The sequence below is a fragment of the Syngnathus floridae genome, chromosome 2 (genome assembly GCF_059516105.1).
Source record: "Syngnathus floridae isolate MCC-2025c chromosome 2, RoL_Sflo_1.0, whole genome shotgun sequence".
NCBI lineage: Eukaryota > Metazoa > Chordata > Actinopteri > Syngnathiformes > Syngnathidae > Syngnathus > Syngnathus floridae.
This window is the reverse complement of record NC_142414.1, coordinates 16,780,476-16,804,302: the sequence shown is the minus strand read 5'-3', so window position 1 is coordinate 16,804,302 and position 23,827 is coordinate 16,780,476. Positions and strand designations below refer to the sequence as shown.

General features: G+C 41.7%; 2 protein-coding genes across 6 annotated transcripts in view; one reads left to right on the top strand and one right to left on the bottom strand.

Moving 5' to 3' along the window:
• The window catches only part of LOC148402227 (uncharacterized), a 38,010-nt gene extending 14,864 nt beyond the window's left edge, over window positions 1-23,146 (bottom strand). The window contains exons 1-5 of one of the 5 annotated variants that reach the window (XR_015863215.1): window positions 22,695-23,146; window positions 7,518-9,146; window positions 6,884-7,375; window positions 5,421-5,450; window positions 4,913-5,066 (exon numbers count right to left, since the gene is read on the bottom strand). Coding sequence is in view for 3 of the 5 variants with exons in the window: in XM_088399268.1 (XP_088255394.1) it covers window positions 6,914-7,375; window positions 7,518-8,990 (1,935 nt within the window). In the remaining 2 variants the exon portion in view is untranslated. Of the gene's footprint in view, window positions 1-4,912; window positions 5,067-5,420; window positions 5,451-5,611; window positions 7,376-7,517; window positions 9,147-12,357; window positions 12,627-22,694 lie in introns of those variants that run through there. The other 4 variants (XR_015863213.1, XM_088399268.1, XM_088399243.1 and 1 more) reach the window with 4 other exon arrangements.
• Window positions 211-5,613, top strand: irf10 (interferon regulatory factor 10). The gene is made up of 8 exons (XM_088399286.1): window positions 211-582; window positions 1,209-1,404; window positions 1,473-1,549; window positions 2,470-2,521; window positions 3,269-3,334; window positions 3,407-3,793; window positions 4,679-4,797; window positions 4,988-5,613. The coding sequence occupies exons 1-8, from the start codon at window positions 406-408 to the stop codon at window positions 5,120-5,122; spliced, it is 1,209 nt and encodes a 402-aa protein (XP_088255412.1). The 5' UTR covers window positions 211-405; the 3' UTR covers window positions 5,123-5,613.
• Window positions 23,147-23,827: the final 681 nt, after the last annotated feature.

Below are 23,827 nucleotides of genomic sequence, written 5' to 3'. Positions count from 1 at the left end.
TTTCAATTTCATCCACAGAGCATTTTTTGGGGTAATTAAATATTGTAATTTGTAATCCTGCAAATCCTATGTATTAATCTCATTCAAATCTGATCAGGCCTTTTACGTAAAACTACTTTCGCTTCCTCATAAGAGACCTCTGCCTGGTTCACTATGTTGGCAATGATTCACGATTGTTTGCGCGGCTTGGAAACCGAAAGTATGCTGCGCACACAACTTTCGTTTTCGGTTCCGAAGACTTTATGCAATCTTATTCAACACGTGCTCTCTCTTTGGATCAGCCCGGACCTATTTGCTTTGCTTTGGGTCGACTGCCATCGCGTTGGAATTCGGCTCAACGAGCCGGGCGACTGGTTGGACCGAGCCGGACCCCAAACAGTGAGAGTTTGGCTCCAGTCGAGTCCAATGAAGATGGAGGAAGGGCCCAAAACGCATTTGAAAGAGTGGCTCGTCGCTCAGGTAGAGAGTGGCGCATATGAAGGTCTGCGTTGGGAGGACCAGGACAAAACCATGTTCAGGATTCCATGGAAGCACGCAGCCAAGAAGGACTACAAGGAGACGGATGATGCCGCTCTCTTCAAGGTTATCTTTCTATTACTTTAACATACTGCTTTATTATACTATACTTATTATACTAGTTATAACTAGCACAATGACAAAGGTTCATTTTCTTTATTGTAATGGTTCTTTTGCTTCCTTTTTTAAAAAGATAGTTGGTCTTAATCAAAATACTACAGATATACAGGATGATCTCATGGGTAATGATTAATTGCCATTAAGTGCCATAAAGATTTTGTATTCATTTACTATTTAAAACTACTACTACTACTACTAACAATAACTACTACTACTACTACTTCTACTACTACTAATAATAATAATTATAATAATCATGATAATGATAATAATATCAAGCCTCAGGAAAACATAGTGAGGATAAGTGAGGAAAAAATGGATAAAAGCTCAGTGGTGCCAAAGCAAAGAAAGAAAGAAAATCGGATAAAATATTTACTTACTACATATTTAGAATTTTAGATCTACTGCAGGAAGACAGTAAAAATCAGCACCCTTGCCAAATTAAACATTTTCCACTGAAAATGTAACTTCACTTATTGAGAGACATTGCAAAATATTGTTGGATGTTTTGAAATTCTATCCAACTAAACTAATTAACATGGAAATAAATTTTGTCTGCCGCACGTATTCAGGCCTGGAGCTTGCACAAGGGTAAATACAGGGAAGGATGGGAAAAAGACAACCCCACTGTGTGGAAGACCCGCCTGCGCTGCGCGCTGAACAAGAGTACAGACTTCCAAGTTGTCCATGAGCTCAGCCGTCTGGGCAGCAAGGAGCCTTATAAAGTTTATCGTATCCTGCAAGGTAGTGCAGAGGCCTCCCAATCTGGTAAGGACAATATTTTGATCTGCAATATTTCAAATCATATCTGACGTCTCCTTATTGGTCATTCCCAGAGACTTCACAAACAAAGAACCGCACGATCAGCAAAGATAAAAGATCACCAAGGAGCCCCGGTTACCAAGCCAAACAGGTTAGTATTGGTAAAAAAAATATAACTAACATTTTTTTTCAATCTTTAAACATGAACTCTATTATTTTTTAATGATATGGCAGGGACAATTGTCATAGGGATAATTTGGATAACAAAAATAATATCCATCTATCAATCAATTTTCTTAAATGCTTGTCCTCACGAGGGTCGCAGACAAAAGCAACAACAAGAAACAACTATATCAGGCGTGTCCAAAGTGTGGCCTGCGGGCCAAATGCAGTGGTGGGAGCTGTCTACTTCGTACTAACTCTATACACTACTACACGTCCGCGCCGCCCACTCACAGTGATCACAAACAACAAAAAGACTTTGGCTTATTATTTTGTGATTGTGAAATAATTTGTTTTGTATGAAGTTGAAGTAGAAAAGATAAAATGGAGAATGATTTAATTTGGATTAAAAATCTGACATGATGCAACCTGGCCTGTTTACTGCAGTCTCAAACACCAATATCACCCTTCTTATTAATGCAACAATAACAATAATATAACAAACTTAATACATCTACTAAAAAATTCATTCAACTTTCGTAAAATTGTTCATTTGTATTTAATTTATTATTATTTTAATCTTTAACTTTTCTGGTAGTGCAATTGACAACAGATTCTCATTTGCAATATCAACCTATCTGCAGACAGCAAAGGATTGAGTAGTTACATATTTACAAGTTCATTTAAAATGGTAATGGTTCAAAGAATGTCAGTGCTAATGGTCGGCCCCTATACATTTTCATCTAACCAAATCTGGCCTGCTTTGCAAAAAGTTTGGACACCCCTGAACTATTTGAATAAAAAATTGACATATGTCCAATGTGACTATTTTCAAATTGTAAGGCACATGCTCCTAGTTGCTCTGCTGAAGCGATAATAATGTTTAAGTTGTGTTTTGTTGTCAAAAAGGAATCACCTCAAGCTTACGAAGAACACCCGGAAGAAGAAGAAAAACAACCCGGTAAGAACTTCCCTTTTAAAACCACACCTAGTTTAGGGACACAAACACACAAAGCTACCACAGGTTGCGTTGGATTGGTGTTCATACATTGGTGAGCAAAATAAGGGTTCAGAATGTGAATAACCTACTCACCATATTATTTCTCTCTCAAGAGAATTTTGGTGAGCCCACAGGTTATCATTTTAAAATCCAAGTGTGTGTGTGCGTGTGTGTGGGCGGGCAGGTATGCATGTGCGAATGTGAAAGTGAAAGTCTTACTCTGCTCTCTGCAACGATGAATACAGGTAAAAAATTGGCAAGCAAGAACAGTGTGCTTATTTCTTGGTAAGTTTCTGTTCATCTTTGGAATCAATCAGATTAGTCAAAATCTGGGTGCCTGGATACCAATTCACATAAATCTCAACATATTTTTCAAATATAAGCGACACAAACCAAAAGAGGTCAAAATAGGCAAATGTGTGCTTACTACCTATACCGTGGAGTACCCAGACTGACCTATGAGAGGCAGTACAGTTCCACAGGGCAGAAGAAGAGAGAGTAGCAATAGATAGTTTAACGATAAGGACTCTACCAATTTTGATCGGAAGGAAGGTCAAAGGTCTTTGCATGGATCATGACACTTGACTTTAGCATAATGAGTAACTCATCCGTTTATATAATTGGGCATGGGAAAAGAAGACATATATGAGATGAGTCAGCAGTGTATACTAAGTGCTGATCTTTATCTCATGTTTCGTGATCCGACAGGGAAAACAAGTCACTCCGAGGACTCTGCCTCATTGACCTTCTGCACTTCTCTAAAATCCATATCAGGTAACAATGTTGGAGGGGGAAAAAAAAACTGCACATACGATATCACTGCAAATTTGCATGTTGTTTTCACAGATTTTCGAATGCAGGTGACATTGTTGTATCAGGGCCAAAGTGTGGCGAACTGTACCACCAAGACTCCCGACGGGTGCTTCATCCTGCAAGGTCGTGCCCCGTTGGGAAGTGAGCATATATACGGAAGCTGCACCACACAACAGCTCTCCTTCCCCTCGCCAAATGGCAGGCACATGCCATTATGCACGGTGGAAGCAATAAACCGACTTCTCCACCATCTGGAACAAGGCGTACTCTTATGGGTTGCACCTGATGGGGTGTTCATCAAGCGCTTCTGCCAGTGCAGAGTGTACTGGAGTGGACCTTTGGCCCCACAAGCTAACAGGCCAAACAAACTAGAGCGGGAGAAGACCTTCAAATTGCTCAGCACTTCAGCATTTTTTAATGGTAAGTGCGCTTGGTTATTCAGTTTTATAATATTTTTTCAACACCACCTTGACAAAAAACACGAGGCATCGTAAATTACTAGTGATGAGAAAATGAAGCTTCAAATTTGCTTCATAAACCAATTGTTGTATTTTTTGACCCCTCAAGGTGACACCGTTGGTTTTAAGAAAGGGGTTTAAGAAATGGACAATCAGTGTGCTTTCAGCCAATGTCAAATAGAGAGTGCCATCTAGAGGAGTCAAAAAATACAACTGGTTCATAAACCTAATTTGAAGCTTCATTTCCTCATCACTATAAATGACATTGTTTAATATACAGGGTCCGACAAAATGATCTGACACATTTGTAGGTTTCATCAAATGCAAATAAAATAAAGAAATACGTTTTTTTTTTATTTAGAAAGAGCATGTAATGCCATTTTCGTTTCGTTTCCGAATAATGTTATTTCGTTTCGTTGCTAACATGAATTGGAACGGTGAGCATTGCGCTTTCATTGTGGAAACGTTTATCAAGAACGAATCTGTAACTGCAACACAACGAGCATTCCGTTTGCGCTTCAGACTTGGTAGACATGATCCCGTATCTGCTCGAAACACAATCTTGTTTTGGGTTACTAACTTCAGAGCCAGTGGATCAGCATTGAAACGAAAATCAACCAGCCGACCTCACACCACCAGAACTCCAGAGAATGTGGCAGCGGTAAAACCAAAATAACAAATCAAAATGGCATTATATGTACTTTCCCCCCCAATTTTTTTTGTTTCTTTAGTTTATTTGCATTTTATTAAACCTCCAAATGTGTCAGATCATTTTGCCGGACCCTGTATTAACAACTGTTGGCTTGCAATATATAAGAAATCAAAGCCCCCATAAACATGTTTACAGATCTTCAGAACTGTTTACAAGGAAAGGGCGCACCACCGGATTATAGAATTGAGCTCTGCTTTGGAGAAGAGTACCCTGACCCAACAACACCTAAAAGCAACAAGCTTGTCATGGCACAGGTGGGTCGAAACTCAGATGTTGTAATTTGACCAATTACTTGAAATTTACAATTTTTTTTAAATTTATACAATTTGCATTCAGATGAACGCTGTAACTCGAAATTAGTTGTAGTACCTGGCAGGCTCCAGTAGAGGTCAACACCGCACCTCTGATTATATAAACACGAACCTTCTCTCCTTCCCTACCCAGGTGGTACCAATGTTTGCAGTGGAGCTGCTTCAGAAGTTCAACTTGGAAGTGATGAATGAAATGCTGGACAGTTCTGTCTCTGGGGAAGGCAAAGAAGTTCAGAAAGTCAATCACCCTGTGGAAGAGGCAACATAACCCAGCAAAAGATTTATTTCCCATTTTGTAAGAAAAATGAATGTGATTAAGTTTATTTTCAATGTATTTTCAATTAAGAGAATTATAAGTGCGCATCTATTTTTGAGTACAGTGAAATCTGTTTTCATATTCAACTGAAATGTTAAAAATGACGTGGTGAACTGACTATTTTGACTTTGTCACACATATTCCAAATGCTACCACTGAAGGGAAACTGTGATAACAAACAGGAAATCAGAAGCTCCTCACGTCAAAGCCCAAATATGTGTGATGAATTGTGTGGCATGAGGTGACTCACCTTCTGCATGTTTATCATATCGTCCATCATCTGTCAAAAGCAAAACAACAAAAGGGACAATGGATTGTGTTTGACTGTGACATATTTTTGAAACCTAACAAACGTTTCAAAACGAAATATTTTTATACATATATTTTTGCAAAACTGATTTAAGCAAATGGTGGGAATAAATCACTAGTGATAATTCAATGTATGAAGCATTTTTGTTTTCCATTTATTTCTAGCGAACATCATAGAACAAATTCACAATTTTAAAAAATATACATTTTGTAGCTATGACATTTAGAAGGAATAATTAACAGGGATGGTTTAGTCACACAAAAAAAAACTAAAGTGAAAGAGTGTGCTGAATCAGAAGAGATACCCGTATCAGAGTTTAAAATACTTTCGTCATTTTCCCTGCTTTCAGACATACTGCATACAGTACGCAACAATGAAATGGAAACACAAGTGTACAGTACACAAGGGTCGTGCGTATCCACAAAGCATCATGTTCCAACGTGTTATTAGCACCATGACTCTTCTGCCTCACTGCATTCTTTCCACTATTCAGCTTTTAATGGAAAAACAGCATGAAGGCTATGGTACATATCTGTCCGTGTGGGCATGATTGTCTCATATGCGGTTTTCATTAGTGTTCTTCCATCTCTTCTCAGAGATAATGTTAAGAACATATTGGAGAGTAATGCCTTGACAAACAACTCGTTGAAGGTGAGCAAATTCAAAGAAGGCAAAGAGTTGCTTGCGCCTTTACATTCATCTTGCCTGCCCAGACCGACGAGTACACAATGATTGAGAAGCAAAAAAATAAAGAAGTCGAACACAACGTATCTGGACAAGATTGCATTAAGTCTGTTTAGCATACTCACTGTACACATGTAAGATATTTAGTAACTTTTTTGTTAGCACGCCTGCGACCCTCGTGATAATATATATATATATATACGTATATATATATATATATATATATATATATATATATATATATATATATATATATATATATATATATATATATATATATATATATATATATATATATATATATATATATATATACTTATTTATTTATTTACTTATATATGTGCAATGTATGAATAGCGCTTACTTTCATAACACTGATTGAACTTGATACCCTGCAGGACACACTGTCGGTAAATACGTGTGTGGGACGACCGTTACATAAACACGGGCAAACGAGTGCTTGATTGTCCCACTAATGTCTTCAGTGTGACTGCAAGAAGCCACCCAGACGTCTTTCAGTGGCTAATTCTTCCGCTGCCAAGGAAAGGAAAGGGAAACAAAAGAAAGGGGAGGGGGGTGCAACAAGTAGCAATATTTAAGCCCGAGGGCAGCAGTGTGAACACCCGTAATTTTTTTTTTTTTATTATCATTTTTTTTTTTCCCCATACCTGCAACCCTAGCGGGAGCAACAGAGACATGGCGTGTATACATGTGCTTACTGTTGGTGAAGGTGTGCATGTGCAAGTTTTCTACTGCCACTTCATCAGCTTGGAGCCTTGAGGTAAATCCAGGAGGCTTTCATCAGTTCCTGTCGAGGGAACGACATCAGGGGCTGACCAGCGTCGTTTCCGAGGGCGCCCGAGCTCCTGAGTCTGAGGTTTTGCAGCCACCATGCGGGGTAGCCCGGTAGGGGGCGGGTGTTGGGGGAGAGGGGGAGGAGGCGGAGGAGGTGGCATTTTTTCGCTGTGCGAGCCGCTCGACCCTCCTGCCGCAGCCCTGGGAAGGTGTTGGGTGCGTTGGACTCTGGAGGAGGAACGCACATGAGTCCGGTGGAGTTGTTTGGGTGTGGGAGTGAGGGCAAGGCAGACGTCCCCCTCTGTAAGCTGGCGGCAGGGAAGGCCATAGAGTTGAGTGGTTCTCCGAGGGCAGCACGAAGACCAGCCTTGGTCCTGGACGAAGAATGGGTACTCCACCAAGACCTTCAGTAACTCCTTAGGAAAAGCAAAAGTTGGATCAGATATTCCTAATGAAAATATTTTTGACCATTTCTTGGAGTTGTAGAACATAAGTAGCATGATTGAGAAGGCTAAAGCACAAGCCTATGGTAAGTCTATTTTTGATGAGATGCCCTACCTGAGTGTTGCGGTCTGTGAGGTGGACCTGCAGTTGGCTGACACCCTGTGCGCTGCTGGGGGAAATGAGCAAAACCGTGCAGGTGCTGAGATGGAACTCTGGGGACGTATCAGCACTCCTCAAGAAGTCCTCCGTCTGCAGCTCCTCCACCTGTTTCAACTGCCCACCGGCCAGCTCAATGAGCGAACCCTTGGTGAAGTGAGGTAGGAGCGCAGGGGGAGACGGGTGAAGTGCAGGGGGTGAGGTGTGAACGTGATCCCTGTTATATTTCAGGTGCTTTTCTTTGTCTTTACCTCGCTCCCTGTCCCTATGCAGAGTCTTTTCTCTGTCTTTGTCTTGGTCTCTGTCAAGGCCTTTTGGGGACCTGTCATGGCTGTTCAGTAGACCCTGTGGCGAGTTGGGGGAGCTCCTTGGATTGTGCTTCTTTGGGCCTGGCTCTACTTGTAAGTTATACAATGGCGATCCTGAGGGACTGTAGGGTGGGTAGGACTGGGAGGCCTGAGGGCTCGGCTGGCTGACAGATCCCAAAGAGTAGTAGAGGTGAGCTTGAGCTGCCGGCCCCCCCACGGTGTTGGGTAATCCCTCTCTACCTGCCCTGGGGTCTTGTCCCAGAGGGTGGGGGTTGGTCGGGATTCTCTGCCGATGTCTCTCCTGCAGTGAGGAATGTGGCTCGTGGCCCTCCTGAGCTTTAGAGTCTGAAAAAAACGGGCCTCCGGATTGAGGAGTCAGATCTTCCTGCTGTCTCCGCCCACCATTCGTATGGGAGCTTTGTGGACTCACGTCCAGTCTATTTCTGATACTATCATGTCCGTAATCACCTGGGAGCAAATGCCTGGGGGCAGGGGCAGTCCTGCTGCCCGGCCCATCCAGTCCATTGGGCCTCTTGCCCAGGTATCTGTTTCTGGCGTCGACTAAACTTGGCTCTTGAGGGTAGAGAGAAGTATGGCCGAACAAGTAGGATGGGGAGAAGATGGAGGGGCTGTAATCTCGTCGGCCGCTGTTAATATAAGACCACATCTCTCTTGAATCAGCTGGGAAGGGAGTCTTAAAAGAGCAAGTAGAGGACGGGGAGGAAAGGGGCGTTTCGGCTCGAAGCCACCTGGAATGGTGAGGCAGTGGTGTTGAGAGTGTTTCATCTCTCCAAGCGGGAGACCCGGAACCCCTCCTTTCCACAACGTGCCCTTGAAAGAGTGGAAGGGACACAGGCGACGTGTAGCTCAAGGGCCATGGCAGAGGCAGGGGTGCTGGTGCAGGTAGGGGGGGAGGAGTGTGGAGGAGATGAGTGTTTGGGGTCGTTTGAGCTGTCTGCCTTTCTCCGACCTCCCTGCTGCTCTCCCCTCGCCCTGCGTTGGTCCTAATCCGAAATGGCACGGGGGGCTTGAATTCATCTGGCGGAGGAAGGTAGTGTTCTTGCCGAGACTCCCTCTTCTTGGGAGGGAGGCACTCTTTGCCGCGGTCAGGGCTGGGATTCATGGGTGGGCTCCAGCGGCAGTGGGTGCCCCCTGTGTGTGGGCGTAGGCTAGGTCACATGGGCCTCACGGGAAAATGGAGGGCACAGACAGAGAGGGAGGCTGTGGCACAGCATCACTGTTAGATCACTGGCAATTTTTCGGGATTGAAGATGCTCACCTGCCGTGGAGGACAGAGAGGAGATTGGTTAAAGTCACCAGAGCAGCCAAGAAATTGCGCAAAAAAACAAAAAAGTAAGACTATTGTTACTTAGGAACAATATGACTCAAGTAGAAGTAGAAAGTCCTTCAGCCACAAGAACTCCTTTGTTGTTTCTCATAATTGCCTCACTCAAAACTTTGCCTCTGTGTGGGTGGGGCCATGGAGGCTTTATGTGCAGTCATTTGACCGCCTAGCTCCATTTGATTGGTGAAATGGAGTCAAATTTCAATAGTGGTTACACTGCATTGCTGAAATCGACGCGTGACATGCCCGAGGCGGAAGCTTCTCTGACAAACCAAAACAAATACATCGCACAAGCGCAAAAATTTAAAGTAGTAACACAAAGTCTTAATTCACACTTTAACTCTGGATAGCCACAGGTCAGTCATTACCTGAGTGCACTGTGGTGGGAATGAAACTATCCAACTTACTCATTTCATTCAAACACATTACTCCCACATGTTGGCTAAAAATACACCTTACAGCTAATGAAGCAGATGCATTCCCTGTTGTGTTAAATACACACATGAAAGTATGAGGTACACACAGCTGGTGTGGATTGGAATATGGAGATGTATTCTGATATTATATTCATGTAGCACCCCCATGACACCCAGCGGCAGTTTAGAGATGTGTAATACCCCCCCCACCCCCAACCCGCCGCGCTCCTAACATACACCCTCCCGGCCCTTTGCTTTCACACACACACACAGACAGCAACAGACACACAAATACTCCCACAGTCGGCAGTGCTTGCTCCCCCAGTGACAGTCAAATCTGGTCACCACCCACCCAAAAGCTGACAGAGACGGCACCAGTTGTTGTACATAGTGAGTATCTATCCGTGCCAACTAAATATTTGTCAAAAGAGGCGAGAACAGTGTGACTGCATGCCGGGAAATGGGAAAATGTGAGAATGTGTTTATTTGTTTAGGTTTTTGTGTGTTTGAATGTGTCACAGATTTTGCAGTCTTGTTTCATTCAGTGAGAAGTGTGGGGGTGCTTCACTAATTCCCCCCGTCACCCCCCCCCCCAAAAACAAAAAAACATCAAAATGAGCCCTTTCATTAACATCTTGTCAACCCAGCTGTTCCATCTATCCCCGCAGCCAAAACGCCACGCTGCCTCTTGGCCTCATGTTCACCCAATAACAACCTACAGTACCGTCATCTCAGCAGCCATACTGTCACCATGGCAACTGCGTCTGCTCACGCATCTTGTCGGTTGGAGAGGTGAGATAGGGATACTCCACGGATCGGCGGGTAAACTGTTGCTCAACAAGTTAGAAGGTCCAAAAACAGATTAAGTGTTGGAGGCGAGCAAGCTGTTTATGCATCTGAGTGGAAAGCTGAAAAGTTGACAGTTTGCTGTGGGTGTGAGATTCAGTGTCTCAGATGTACGTCGATACTGTGCGCCCCAAAAAATATTAACAACCTGTTTTATACAATAACTTCATCCTGCCCTCTAATATTATAATACAATATAAAATAATATGATGTTACAGTACCTCTAAATGTAAAATATTAATTTATTCATTAATAATGTAATGCCGTGGGCGGCTTTTGATGGAACACTGGTTAGCACGTCCGCCTCGCACTTAGGAGAGTGCCGGTTCGATTCCACCTCCGACACTCCCTGTGTGGAGTTTGCATGTTCTCCCCGTGCCATGTGGGTTTTCTCCGGACACTTCGGTTACCAAGCACCGATTACTCTAGTACTTTTGAAATTTCATTTAACACAATGGCAAAATATTGTTAACAAAACGAATTATTTCTGACACAGATGATGATTTGCTGATGTGCCAAACCAATTAATGCTTTGGATGAAATAATGTTTTTCTTTGCCTTAAGTGTCAGTAGGCGCTACATAAGGCCAGGCGGATACTGATACATTGGTATATGTACTCACCCATATATACTAAAAATCATTAACAAGCAATAATATTTAAATATGTATATCACAGCATAAATATTTGTACCGACATTTTGGAAACACCATCTAATTCTGTGTATTTTTTTTAAAGGGTAGATCAAAATTAATGATAAGAAAACGACGATTCAAATTTTCTTCATGAACCAGGTGTTGTATTTTTGACTTCTTTAGATGGCATTGCCCATCTCTAATTAATACTTAAGTCATCATCATTATGAAGAAATATTGATAATATTGATGGAAATATTTGGGAGACAAAAAATAAATTAACCAAAGCACTATGTGTTTTACAATTTCGATTTTTCAAAATAGGCTGCTTTGCCGAGATAACAAAATGTTATATTGTCACAGTCAGCTTTATGATGTGGATGATGCCTTATGACCTGGAATGGCTTTCAATTCACAGTTGTGCGTTATCAAACATTAATAGCTTGAATTTCTTGACCTCTTAACGAAGGTATTTCCAAACTCTGGACCGGTTTCCAATTAAATATGAAAAAAGCTACGAGATTTTAAAAATGTTAGAGAAATCGATTATAATACCTCACGAGCTAAATTGTTAAATTTAATGACTATTAACTATCCATGATTATCTTTCAAATTACTATTTAGTGTACTTGAAGCACTTCCCATATTCCTTAAACTAATTAATCAGCTTTTTTTTCTCTCCAGAAATCAATATCCTTGTACTTCGGATCCCCCCCACTAAAAAACAACAACAAACATTTCCCCAAATGAACCCGCTCGAAATCTGCCAACCAGTGTGAGAAAACAAAGAAGGAATATTGTGCATGTGGAGGAGTTTTCTGAGAAATGTCTTCTAAAAGAAGACTCCTACACTGTGTACACATGCATATAAGAGCTGCTCTTTCAATACAGTCATTTTGCCGTGGGAGTGTTAAACTACATCAAACCTCAATGTTCTGTACTCTTTCCCATCACACTTTTATTTCTTTGGTATACATGAGCACAATTGACTCCAAGAGGTTTTCCTTTTTAATTCATATAAATGTAGCTTACTTGGAAGAAAATGCCTCACTTCAATTTGCATTCTAATCAGAGAATATCTTTAAATACGATTTAAAAGATTTGTATGTTATAGCGCCGCTACATCATCCCGCCTTTTTTGCACAAGCCGAGCTGCCTCTGCAGGGCTGTCAATCAACAGTCCATTGTGAGCGCCAACTTGACGTGGGTGCAGGCAGCCGGCTGGATGGAGCTGTGACGAGAGACTGACCTTAGCGCAAGCTGAGCAGACATCCCAGTGTAGCATGCCATTCATATCCCAAACGTCCCAGAGGGTCAAGCCACTCTTCAGCTCGTTACTCTGCTACACTGCCACTTGTCAACATCTGCAGCAGCTACACACACAGCTAGCCACCCTCTGATCTCTGTGTGTGAAATGATATGGGCGAGCCAGAAAAATCAAGGGAAATAACAGCAAGCCCTACTCGCCTCTGTTGCGTGTCGTGTGTGTGTGTGTGCGATTGTGTGCAAGCGACTGAGGAAATGAGTAATATCTAGCAGTGAGAAACATGTCTGCTATGCAGAGCCACACAGGCAGACCAGTTGCTGCTGCCGCCCACTCGCTTTAATCACTCTGAGGGATCCACACGCACACACACGCACACACACGCACGCACACACACACGCACGCACACACACGCAAACACACACACACACACACACACACACACACACACACACACACACACACACACACACACACACACTCCATTCATCCACTTTGGAGGCCTGAGCAGAGGTTTAAACTCACAACCTTGTGATGTCATCTCATTTATTGATTTTGTAGTTTTTTTGTGGATGTGCATCTTTATCACTGAGCCTGATTCTATTTATATCTGATTACAATATTCCAATGAAATATGAAATCATTCACTGTAATTACGATGTTTCACAATTTAGTGTGATGTCATTCTTAATGATTCATTTCAAAAAAAGTGAAATAATGCAGTATGAATAGCTTCCCTCTAATTTTGTGTTTCACACGGTCATGTGGATTTAGGTTAGAGAAAGACTAGTGTTGAGACTAGGAAACAAAAGTTAGAACTATAATTCAATCAATAATATGACTTCACTGCTTTCTTTTATATCAAACAAATTGTTTTAGGTTCATTACCTGACATGTTTCGGCGGTTTCTTCCGCCTTCATCAGTGTCACTCAATTTTTATTTAAATTTGAATACTTTGTCTTCCACCCAGTGCCTCATTTGACAAATGCATTTAGTTTGACATTAGAACCACGCAGGCTCCTGCATGACAACAGGAGTGCCGCATGGGAGATTTCAATGATTTTCCTTTGTGACTGAGTCAAGACTAGTGCATTGGCATGGCTGCCGTGGCTTATTACAATTAAAATAAATGGTGACAGCGATGTAGCTCGCTGAGAGCTCAAAGTCACAAACAGTCAAGTAAGGGCAATGAAGCCAAGACTGAACCTGGATAAGCCAAAGAAGAGATCAAATATTGTGAAATCATTTTGGAGAAGGCTACATAAATTGGACGTGTTAGTTTCACAGAGCAAAAATATTGATACTACATTCTTCCGATGCAACGTGCAGACAGTTCAAGTGCATTTGAACGGCACGGAATAACAGTGGAGGAGGACTGGAAACATCTCGGCTTCTAAGGCCACGCTGATATAGTTTCACTGTAGGGCGACAACTGTCTTGTCTGACATTTATGGTGAGCATTACCTTTATTTTTCAAAATGATTGCTGCTTGAAACTGTGTGGGCAGGTTGTGTGTGTCTGCTCCGCGACTTATTGTGTGGGTTTGTTTCTTTACATTTCAGCATTTTATGGAGTGAGTCTTTTTCCTTTAACTTGGTGGGCCAAGCCTTCACTATAAAATTTAAACTTATCAAAATTCAAATAGGAGTTAGAACAAAATGTATTTATTGCTTAAGAATAGAGAAATTGTGTAATTTTATTTATTGATTAAAAAATATATACTAGAATAATACTTCTGTAACATTTGTTCAAACTAATAAACTTATTATTGTTCTAATTAGTTTAGGCAAATATTTATACTCATTTTTAATATGATGCCTGTAACACCTTCCAATAAAGCAGCGAGAGGGGCATTTTACCATTGTGATACATGATCTTTTACAGACTCAATAAACATTGGGGAACTCACAAGGACACTAATTGTTGATATTCTTTAGGTGGAATTATTTTCCATTATTACTTGATGCGCAGCTTTGGTTGCTCAACCAACCGTATGAGGTCTTCGTTGTCATATTTTGCGCTTCATAAGGAGCCACACATTTTCAATGGGAGGTAGGTCTGGACTGCGCGCAAGGCAGTCTGGTACTCACATTCTTTTACTACGAAGCCACGCTGTTGTAACACATGTAGAATGTGGCTTGGCATCATCCTGCTGAAAAAAGCGGGGATGTCCCTGAAAAAGCCCATGCTTGGATATCAGCATATGTTGCTCCAAAAACATTGGTACCGAATGGTCAGTTACCTCTTTCCCCAAAAAATTTAAAATGTGGCATATATGTATATATATTAATATATTACTCAAGGTACTTAAAAAAATGTAGTTACAACTAAATAGCAATGATTAAAATGTTTTCAAACAATTGAATATCTGGCTTTTTAAAAGCTTTTGATCAACGTACAGGAGGGTATTGCCCCCACTCGGAAATGACGAATCCACTTGACGTTGCCATGAGTGATAAATGGAATTATTGGAGTGAGTCCATGTCCTAATATATCCTAATATGTATAACCCACACACACACGCACGCACACCCCAACACACACACGCATACGTGGGGATGACAGTGTGAGTGTTAAATGGTCAAGATAAAATCATCCTATGCTGTGTAAGCATCATTTTGAACCAACAATTAAAAAGTAATTAGATTCTTCAGTTCAACTAAATAGAACATGACATGAATCAAATGACTAATCATATTTCCACTGACTGGCATCGAATTGACGCAACAATATAGTCATAGTGAAAGAGGAAGTGAGGTGCTCATTGAAGGTTCATTCCTATTTTAAATAGTTCTCGGCAAATTTATTAAATTATGACACAACTTAAGATTTGTGCTCCAGAAATTGATCATCCAAAAAGGTTTGTCATGAGAAGCACACCAAAAGGTTATTATTTAGATATAATGCTAAAATATAATTATTGTTGTCCCACTAAAGTGAAATTCCATTTTATGCAACACCGCAACACATTATAAACGGTTGCCCCGTGACTGACCGGCAACCAGTCAAAGCAACATCTGCTCACAACGGCGCAGCCCTCCCTCCCACAGATCCGTCAATCTGCGCTTGCCTATGAAATTATTAGCATCGAGTAGAACTAGAGAGATACTGCAGATTTACGCCAGGCTCCTCACAGGATTTACGCCGGTAATGAAAATAGAGCTCCAGACGTCAAGTCAAACTGTTTTGACTAAGGAAAAAATAGTGGAGTGTATTAAAACTAAAATGAATAATTACTTAAATACGCTATGAGGCGCAAGGTGAACAAGTTCAAAATCAGCGTTCTTGCCTGGAGCATAAAAAGCCACAGCCGACAGCAAACCGGTTGTAAACAAACTCAACTAAGGAGTATCAAGTGGGACAAAGAGGCTTTGTAGAGGTACTGCTCCAATGGAACAAATTATGCCGAACTGAATGATCTACACGTGCCCAAAGAGGCAGCCACCAAGACGCCGTTTTATAATCAACAGACAAGTTAACTATGGGAGATTGTTCGCTGTCGGTGGGTGAAGTGACTGAACTGTCTTTTCTGAACAGGATGGAGCAGCAATTTACGTGGGACTGCACAGGCTGTAACAAAGTTGCAATTGAACACCAAAAGAGGTCATAATCAATATACAATTAGAAACAACATCTCATCAACTATTTGACACCCTGTTTGTACGGAAAACCCCCCACATAAAACCCACTCACACGCAACAGCAATAATTGGGTTTGTTTTTTTCCTCTTTCTTTGCCCTGTTGGTTTGGTATACTCGCACACACACCAACACATGAAGGCTCGCACTATGTCAAATAAGGTCAAATGAGTCACACACTTCAAATAACAATGATTGATGCAGAAACTATATACGGAAAGAGTGTTGAAGGTCTTGTGAAGTTTAATGTGCACATTTGTATCGTTATTTTAACTGAAACAAGCAACTGAAACTACAATTTTATTCTGGTTGTGTGTGGTTGTTTGGTTTGCACTTCTGTCTCACAGTTCTGAAGTTCTTGGTTTGAATCTCAGCTTTTAGATGTGCTTGGTGTTTGCCTTCCTGTGTGGAGTTGTGTTTTTGTTGAGCAGCTGAGCAGAGATGATGGATGGATTTTGTATTGCTTTCTTGCTCTCCTTGTTCTATATCAGGAATCTGATCCCGTTTGAGGTCGTGTGAGGGATCTCTTGTGATGGATATCTGCTGCGGTGAAAATTTGCCGCTGAATGTAACAAAGTGGAAAAGAAAGCAGAGGGACAAGATAGAGTTGACCCATTCTTCAACAGGAAGCCCAACCCGTAACTGGCTCAACCACAATGAGGATGGACTTATGGCTCAAGAGTTACTATAAACACATTAACACACACACACACACACGGACACACACACGTTAATCCGCATGTGGCCAGGGACATTAGCAAGACTACTGAGTCATGCATGTCTTTGTGTTAATCTGCACATTCATTCCAGGCACTTCAATTGGCGGCAAAATACAATTTAAATAAACTCAAACAGAACATGTCATTCACTTCAAAACAATTGAATAACTTTTTTTCAGACCAATACAGTACAAGTAGTACTTAAATCTTGAGTAGTCGCTCATATCGATACCGATATCACTAGTATTTTTCCGCATAAAAATTTCTGCACAAAAAACTAATGACAGATACATTTAAAGAAACACCTCCATATTCACTGTAGATTTTTTTTTTAACTAATGGCAATATTATTTTCTTAAAATTTTTAATTTAGATTTTCTGATTGTAAAATGACCAAGCCGGTCATCATCACCAGTACCGATACCTCAGGTGTCGGTACATACTCATTCCTAATAATAATAATAATAATAATAATAATAATAATAATAAATAATTATAATGATAATAATTTATTATTGCTGCAATGAAATCCACAACTACCCTGACAGCCAGAATTTTTAATTGAACAAGTTTCAAATATATAAAATCTAAAACTACATGATATTTGTAAAATGTCTCAATATGATGCAATGTACTTCTACACCACTGCATACTGCAGACCCAATGCAAAATAATCAAAGGTCTCCCAGCTCAAGTGGTCAGGGAATGTGTTCCGTTGCAAGTGGGGGCATTTTTGAGTGGCGCGGAGGAGAGAGTGAAGCTTGTAATGTATAGCTGGGTTAATCCCAGACAATCCTAACAGGTACGGCCTTTGGCGGGCTTAGTGTGGTTCTGGGAGGAAATCCCACCTTGTGGTGGTGCGGGCTTGTAGCCCCTTGGTTATAAATAGGCCCGCGATGACTCTTTAAGCAGGCTTTTACGCAGTATCAGTTAAATATGACTCATCTAATTGCACTGGGGTCATCCAGCCTGCAGAGCCAAAATGTACACCTGTGAATCCTCCACAGATTGCGTTTGCGACTGACCCTATAAATACACATGAGCAAACATAGGGTACGTGCACAGGTTCTTGCAGAGGTCAACATGACAGTTAACAAGTATTCTGCAAACCTGTGAGGCTGACATTTTCTTAAGTGGGTGCAACAACTTGTCATTCACTGACATTTAAATGTCTGTCTCATTTTTGCACTTTCCACTGATTGCTCTCTTCTTTAACATAGATGTTTAACTATGAAATGCTCAAATTGACAGGCACAGGTAAAGATAAAAGTGCGTTTAAAGAAGTACCCTGTTCCATCACTTTAACATCCTTTTCCGAAAATTTTAAAAGCATGTTCTTAGCAGCACTTCTCCACTAGCTTGTGATGACTAACAACTCCCAGGCACTGATGCGAGTAGATGAGAAGCCTACATGGGGGGAGGGAGGGATGGGGGGAGCAATTGAGATCCAGTTTGTCAGAAACAACACAAGTGTCTCTAGTGAGTGTGTGTGTGTGTGTATGTGTGTGTGTGTGTGTGTGTGTGTGTGTGTGTGTTTCCATACCATTCCATTCATTCCATTGTCTTTTAACACTGTCCCCTGGAAAGTGTTGATCAAAGTAAGCTTGTGTTCGCTTTCTGGTTTAGCATCAAAATGTCAGCACGCAGTAAAGCGAGCACAGTGACGGTAACTCCTCTGAGTGACCATAGCCAAGTCTCTTGTTGGAAGCTTGAGTGCCATTCACTGACAGAGAATCTGTCTAGACTGTGTGCACAGAGGCTGTCTGGAATGCCACAGTCACTGCTCATATTCATCGCCTCTGCTATAATAGACAGCCCTGAACATCAACTCAGACACATTTGTAAGTTGTTGTTTTTTAAACCAGCGGTTCCCAACTACCGGGCCGCGGACCGGTACTGGTCCGTGGTTCGTTTGGTTTCGGGCCGCACAGAAAAAAAAAAAAACATTCGTTTTATCGGTGATCAATTAATTCAGGTCAAGACGCTCATCCCGGTCACGTAACATGTTTCCCTAGTCGAGCCCGCGAAGCTAGCAAAAATAAGTAAGAATCAATTTTGAAAAATATAAAAAAATAATTAAAAAACTTAATGGTGAGTTTTACATTTTATGCGGTTTGTATTTGTTTTTATGCGTCGTATCATTTTATTTATATATTTATTATATATTCATATAAAGGCCGATCCATGAAAGTATTGTCTGACATGTAACCGGTCCGTGGCGCAAAACAGGTTGGGGACTGCTGTTTTAAACCACTTTCACTAGTCAAGTCAAGCTTATTTATATAGACCTCAATCACAAACAAATCTCATGTTCAAAAATTAACAATTATTCTCAAACATCCCCTGATCTTAAACTCCCTGGAGGGCAAGGAAAAACCGCAAAAAACCCTACTGGGGGAAAAATGAGAACCCTTGAGAAGAGACCACAGATGGGAGGATCACTAGAGGCTTATTATTGAATCATTTGATCACCTGATGAGCATCTACTAAAAGAGGAGAGATTGAACTGCATAAAGGTCAATAAAAAGTGTTTGTGTATGAATGTGGTATGCATATAAAAAAGGATATAAAAGAAACTGAAAAGCATTTCAAGGGTATCGAAGGCAAGAGCATCTTTCATCAAGACCATGTCTCGTCTGTTCTTCTGTACAGTGACACCAATACTGGGCAAAATATATCGTGACGTGTATGTCTGCTTTATCCGCAGATGTACAAACACCACACAAGGTTGCAGAATGAGCGCAGTGTGTCCCGACCGAGTGTAGGTGTGAGTTGTGGGTGGCAGGGCTGAAAGGTCACTGAACCCCTATTGTAGATGAGGTGCGGAGGAGGAATCAAATTTCTTGATGGTGCACATGGGCAAGGGAGCCAAGGTCAAAGAAAAGGCAAGGACTGAGCTACATAATGCTGACTTACACAAACCTTTGCTTCAAGGATTTGTGCGATCATAGCTGCCCATCTGCGTCTTCTCTGTATCTGTAACCTTGAAGTGGTCCAGCCATTTCCAAGAAACCCTTCCATCTGGAAGACCGCTGAGTGGGGAACAGTGGCCATGCGGCTCCCCCACTTTACTCATCAACTTCACACAGGACCACATGTGATGACCACTGATGCCTTATTGAGCAACGCGTTACTAAAAAAAAAACTAAACAAGTAATCTAACCCATTACCATTTCTAAAATAGCAGTTTGATTAAAGTTACTATTGCTGAGTTGAATCTTCAATTACGATAATTGCAATAATCATCATCACTGCACTGTGGTTTGCCATCATCATGCAAATGAAATATGGACCTACTTCTATAATATTTATTTATTTATTAGTTTATTTTCATGGTAGAGAGTAGGAAACATTTGTCACCAGAGTGCAGAGGGGAGCAAAATAATGCGCAAGTCTTTGATGGCCAAATAATATATACACTACATAAAAAAAATATTTATGATTATAGTTTTATGGTTATATTAAGTCCAGAAACATTTTTTTGTATATTTAAACAAGCTGGCTATTCATGTTCAGCGATAACCAGAATGTTTTTTTTTTAAATTATAAAAACAAAATATACAAATAACAAAACAATATGAATATAATACAAAAATAGAAATATACAATTAACTCAAAAAGGCTTTTTATTATTATTATTATTATTATTTATTAATTAAAAAAATCACCAGCAGCCCCAATAAAGTATTGGCAAAATAATTTTTATGTTAAGCAGAATTGTTGGCTTCTGCTGAAAGTAACTAATAAAGCAACAAGGAACAACTTAGTTCCTTTTAAAATCAAGTGATCAGTAAAATAACTACATTACGTTTTTGAGCTAACAGTGCCAACAATGATGACAACCCATTTCTCACTCTATCCAACGAATAAAATTACATTTGAATTGCTTAAATTAGACTAAGTAGCGTAAACATAAACTCATTTTGCTATTTCAAAGCTTGAATGGATGGGTGTGACTGAGTAAAAATGAGAGGCATCATACGAACACATCAGTCAACCCGAAACGACCTTAAAGAATGAGTGAAAAACTTCAACGCCTCCACATGAACAAGCTTAACCTCCCCCCGAACAAGCGGCTTGACACATTTGCACACGTTCCTCAATGTTCTGTATCTTTTTCACCTTCTTTACTTCTCACTCATCTTCTAGGCTGCAGGAGAGCACACCTTCAGAGCGGGTGACAGAGTGCTCGAGTAGAGTATGACTGTCAACACAAAGTGTAGTGCGCGTGCGTGTGTGTGTGCGTGTGTGCGTGTGTGTGTGGTAGGGAGGTAGGTAGGTGGAGAAGCACAGCAGGGCGTGAAGGAGCCCTGTGATAATGACAGGCCATGCATTATGTAACATGCAGATTGCATAAGGAGATGATTATTTTAAGTTCACATATCGACAGTGTGTAAGTATTTTTGGAGGTGGGCGTACAGGCGCTGTACGCACTTCTAAGTGTATGAAATATTCCGAGATGCACGCTTCTTTTTTTAGTGTGGGTGTGAGTAAACTAGGGTGAATTTGATGTTTTTAAGAAGGAGGCGCCGATGTTTCAGATTTCTTTCTGTGATATCTACATATCAAAACAAGTACGTGGGAATGTTGGCACACTTGCACGCAGTATGCATAAGGGCGTCTTTTTTTTTTTTTTTTTTTTAAATCTCAGGCTCCCACTTATTATCACTTTTAGGCTTCAGAGAGCTCCACTTGCAAAGGGGCAGATTCCGCTCGTCAGATGCAAAACCTGTAGCTTTGACTTTTGAAGATGCTCCTGTTTGAGCTTGTGCTGAGAGAGCACACGCTCAGACTTTTATCACTCACTCTCGCAGTCACTTAGTCACAAGATTACGGCTGGTCCACCGGGATGTGTGGTGTGGAATCACGCAAGCGAGGCCCGCTACACTACCATCAGTGTGCCGCGGCCTCCTGCTTCATGTGTGCCTCTGCAAAAATAAACCTCTTAAAGGGCCAGCAGTCACTCAGCCCCATTTGTTTCCTAAGCAGACACACATCGAAAGAAAATAAGTATTCAGCATACGGCCTTTAACAATGGAAATCAATCTTCAGTCCCTCTTCAACGCCTCAGAAAATGCTCATAATTGGACTGAGAGAATGAGGACAGCGAGGCCACTAAACTGTTGTAGGGCTTACATGAAAGAGCATGAGCAATGTCTCCTTTGAACCTGTTAAACATTCCTCTCCACAAAGTTCCAATAAAAGCGAATGAAATGTACAGCTAATCTTCTTTTTTTTGTATTGCTTGCGCTTTGTCTCCATGCACGTCACTTCAAGTTCAATGTACTGTTTGCACACATTGTCTGAAATTTGAACTGTATGATGCACCTGTACATGTTGCCACAAGATCTCAAAGGCAGCGACTACACTTCCTATTTGATTTCTTTCTCCAATTACTCCTGACTGGGCGGCAAATTGCCCCACTCTGAACAATCTCCCGTGTACTTTCCCAGTTTAAACACACCTCCTCTCGGGCCCCTTTGCTATCCCTGGACCAGGGCTATTTAAGCCCACTGCTCTAATTCTGAAAGTCCTGATCAGGCTGAGTGATGCACCTCCAACCCCCCCACCTCGCTCGCTCGCTCTCTCTGGATCAGTCACACTCACCAGCTTGTTCACACTCTCTCGGTTATTCCCCACCATGCGCCTACACACACGCATACGCACGCACGCACGCACGCAGGTGCTGTCTTACATGAATAGTGCACATTCAACATACGCACACACTCACGCAGAAACACGCGCAGGTGCCATCGATCTTACTTGAGTGAATGGTGAACATTCATCTTTTGACATGCACACAAAAACAAGATTTTGAGATGCTTGACAGCACTGTACATACGTAAGCCTCAAGTCGACAGCCAATGATTGTGTCTCACTCAAAGTTGCTGACACAGTTTCACGTACTCGCCCAGTACTTGACAAACACACAGAGGAGAGGAAGTGGTGCGCGGTGACACATACCTCGCCGGGTGCTTGAGCGTCTCTGCAACTGGAGAGGTCGCTCATTGGATCGGGCTGGCGGCAGTGGCGGGCATATAGAAATATCCACTTTGTATCTTCTTCCTCGCTACTGCTCAGCCTTTCCTCTACTCATCCAGTCCCTGCCTCTCCTTTTCACTCTCTAAACGCCTCTTTGCTCCCTCCCTCCCTCGCTCCCGCTCCCTCTCTCACTTTCTAGCGCTCTGTCATAGCATTCTCTCTCCCCGGCTCGCTTGATCTCACCACCGCACCCCTCCTCTCTTCCCTTCTTCCTTCACAAGTGCTCCCTGACACTCGCTAACTTTTTTCCCTCCCCATACCTGCAATAGAGTGTATAATTATAGAGAGCTCAGTGGTAATGCAGTCAGGCTCATTGCATTGACGCTCATGTTTGGCAGACGGCCCGGTGGCTTGGCTCATTAACCTCCCTTGAGCAGAATGCAGAATGGACCGGCCCTGTGGCTCTTGCTATTTGTTGCAACACCTCAGCCTCTTAGGCTCATCGGCCAATCCCGGGCCAGGAGAGATGAAGGCAAAGGTGCGCCTGCTTAGACTCAGAGCACTCTACCAGTATGTGAGAATAAGTTTCTAGCAGGTGCAATGTCAAGGTTAGGAGTCATCACGGTCACGGCAAAGGCGACGCTTTTCTCTTGGGCCAAATTGCTGGCACATACTGTAGTGGCTTCATGTTCTTCTCTTTGATACGGAGATGAACTCATTGTGAAACCAGGGTGAAAGAATGTCCTACATTACAAGTCATGCACTTCCCAGTCTTGAATTCACGTGCACAACTGTTTACGCAACATTAAAAAACACATTATTGAGGCGGATTTTTCTATATCCAGTGTACCTTGTGCAAAATATGATTGAATTACCTGTCTAATTTTATAATTTATTAATAAGATACCGTCACAAAATGTCCATGACCTTTGTCATCGGTTCTGGAAGTGAGTGTACAATCCAGTCCAGGCCAGGTCAGACCAGGCCAGGTTAGGTCACATAAGTAGCTTACGGGGCCATGAATCCAGCCACCGATTCAATTAGAATATTTATTTGACAAGACACATCATTGATTTTGGCTAGTGCCGTTGTCTCTTCAAACAAAGTACCATGTT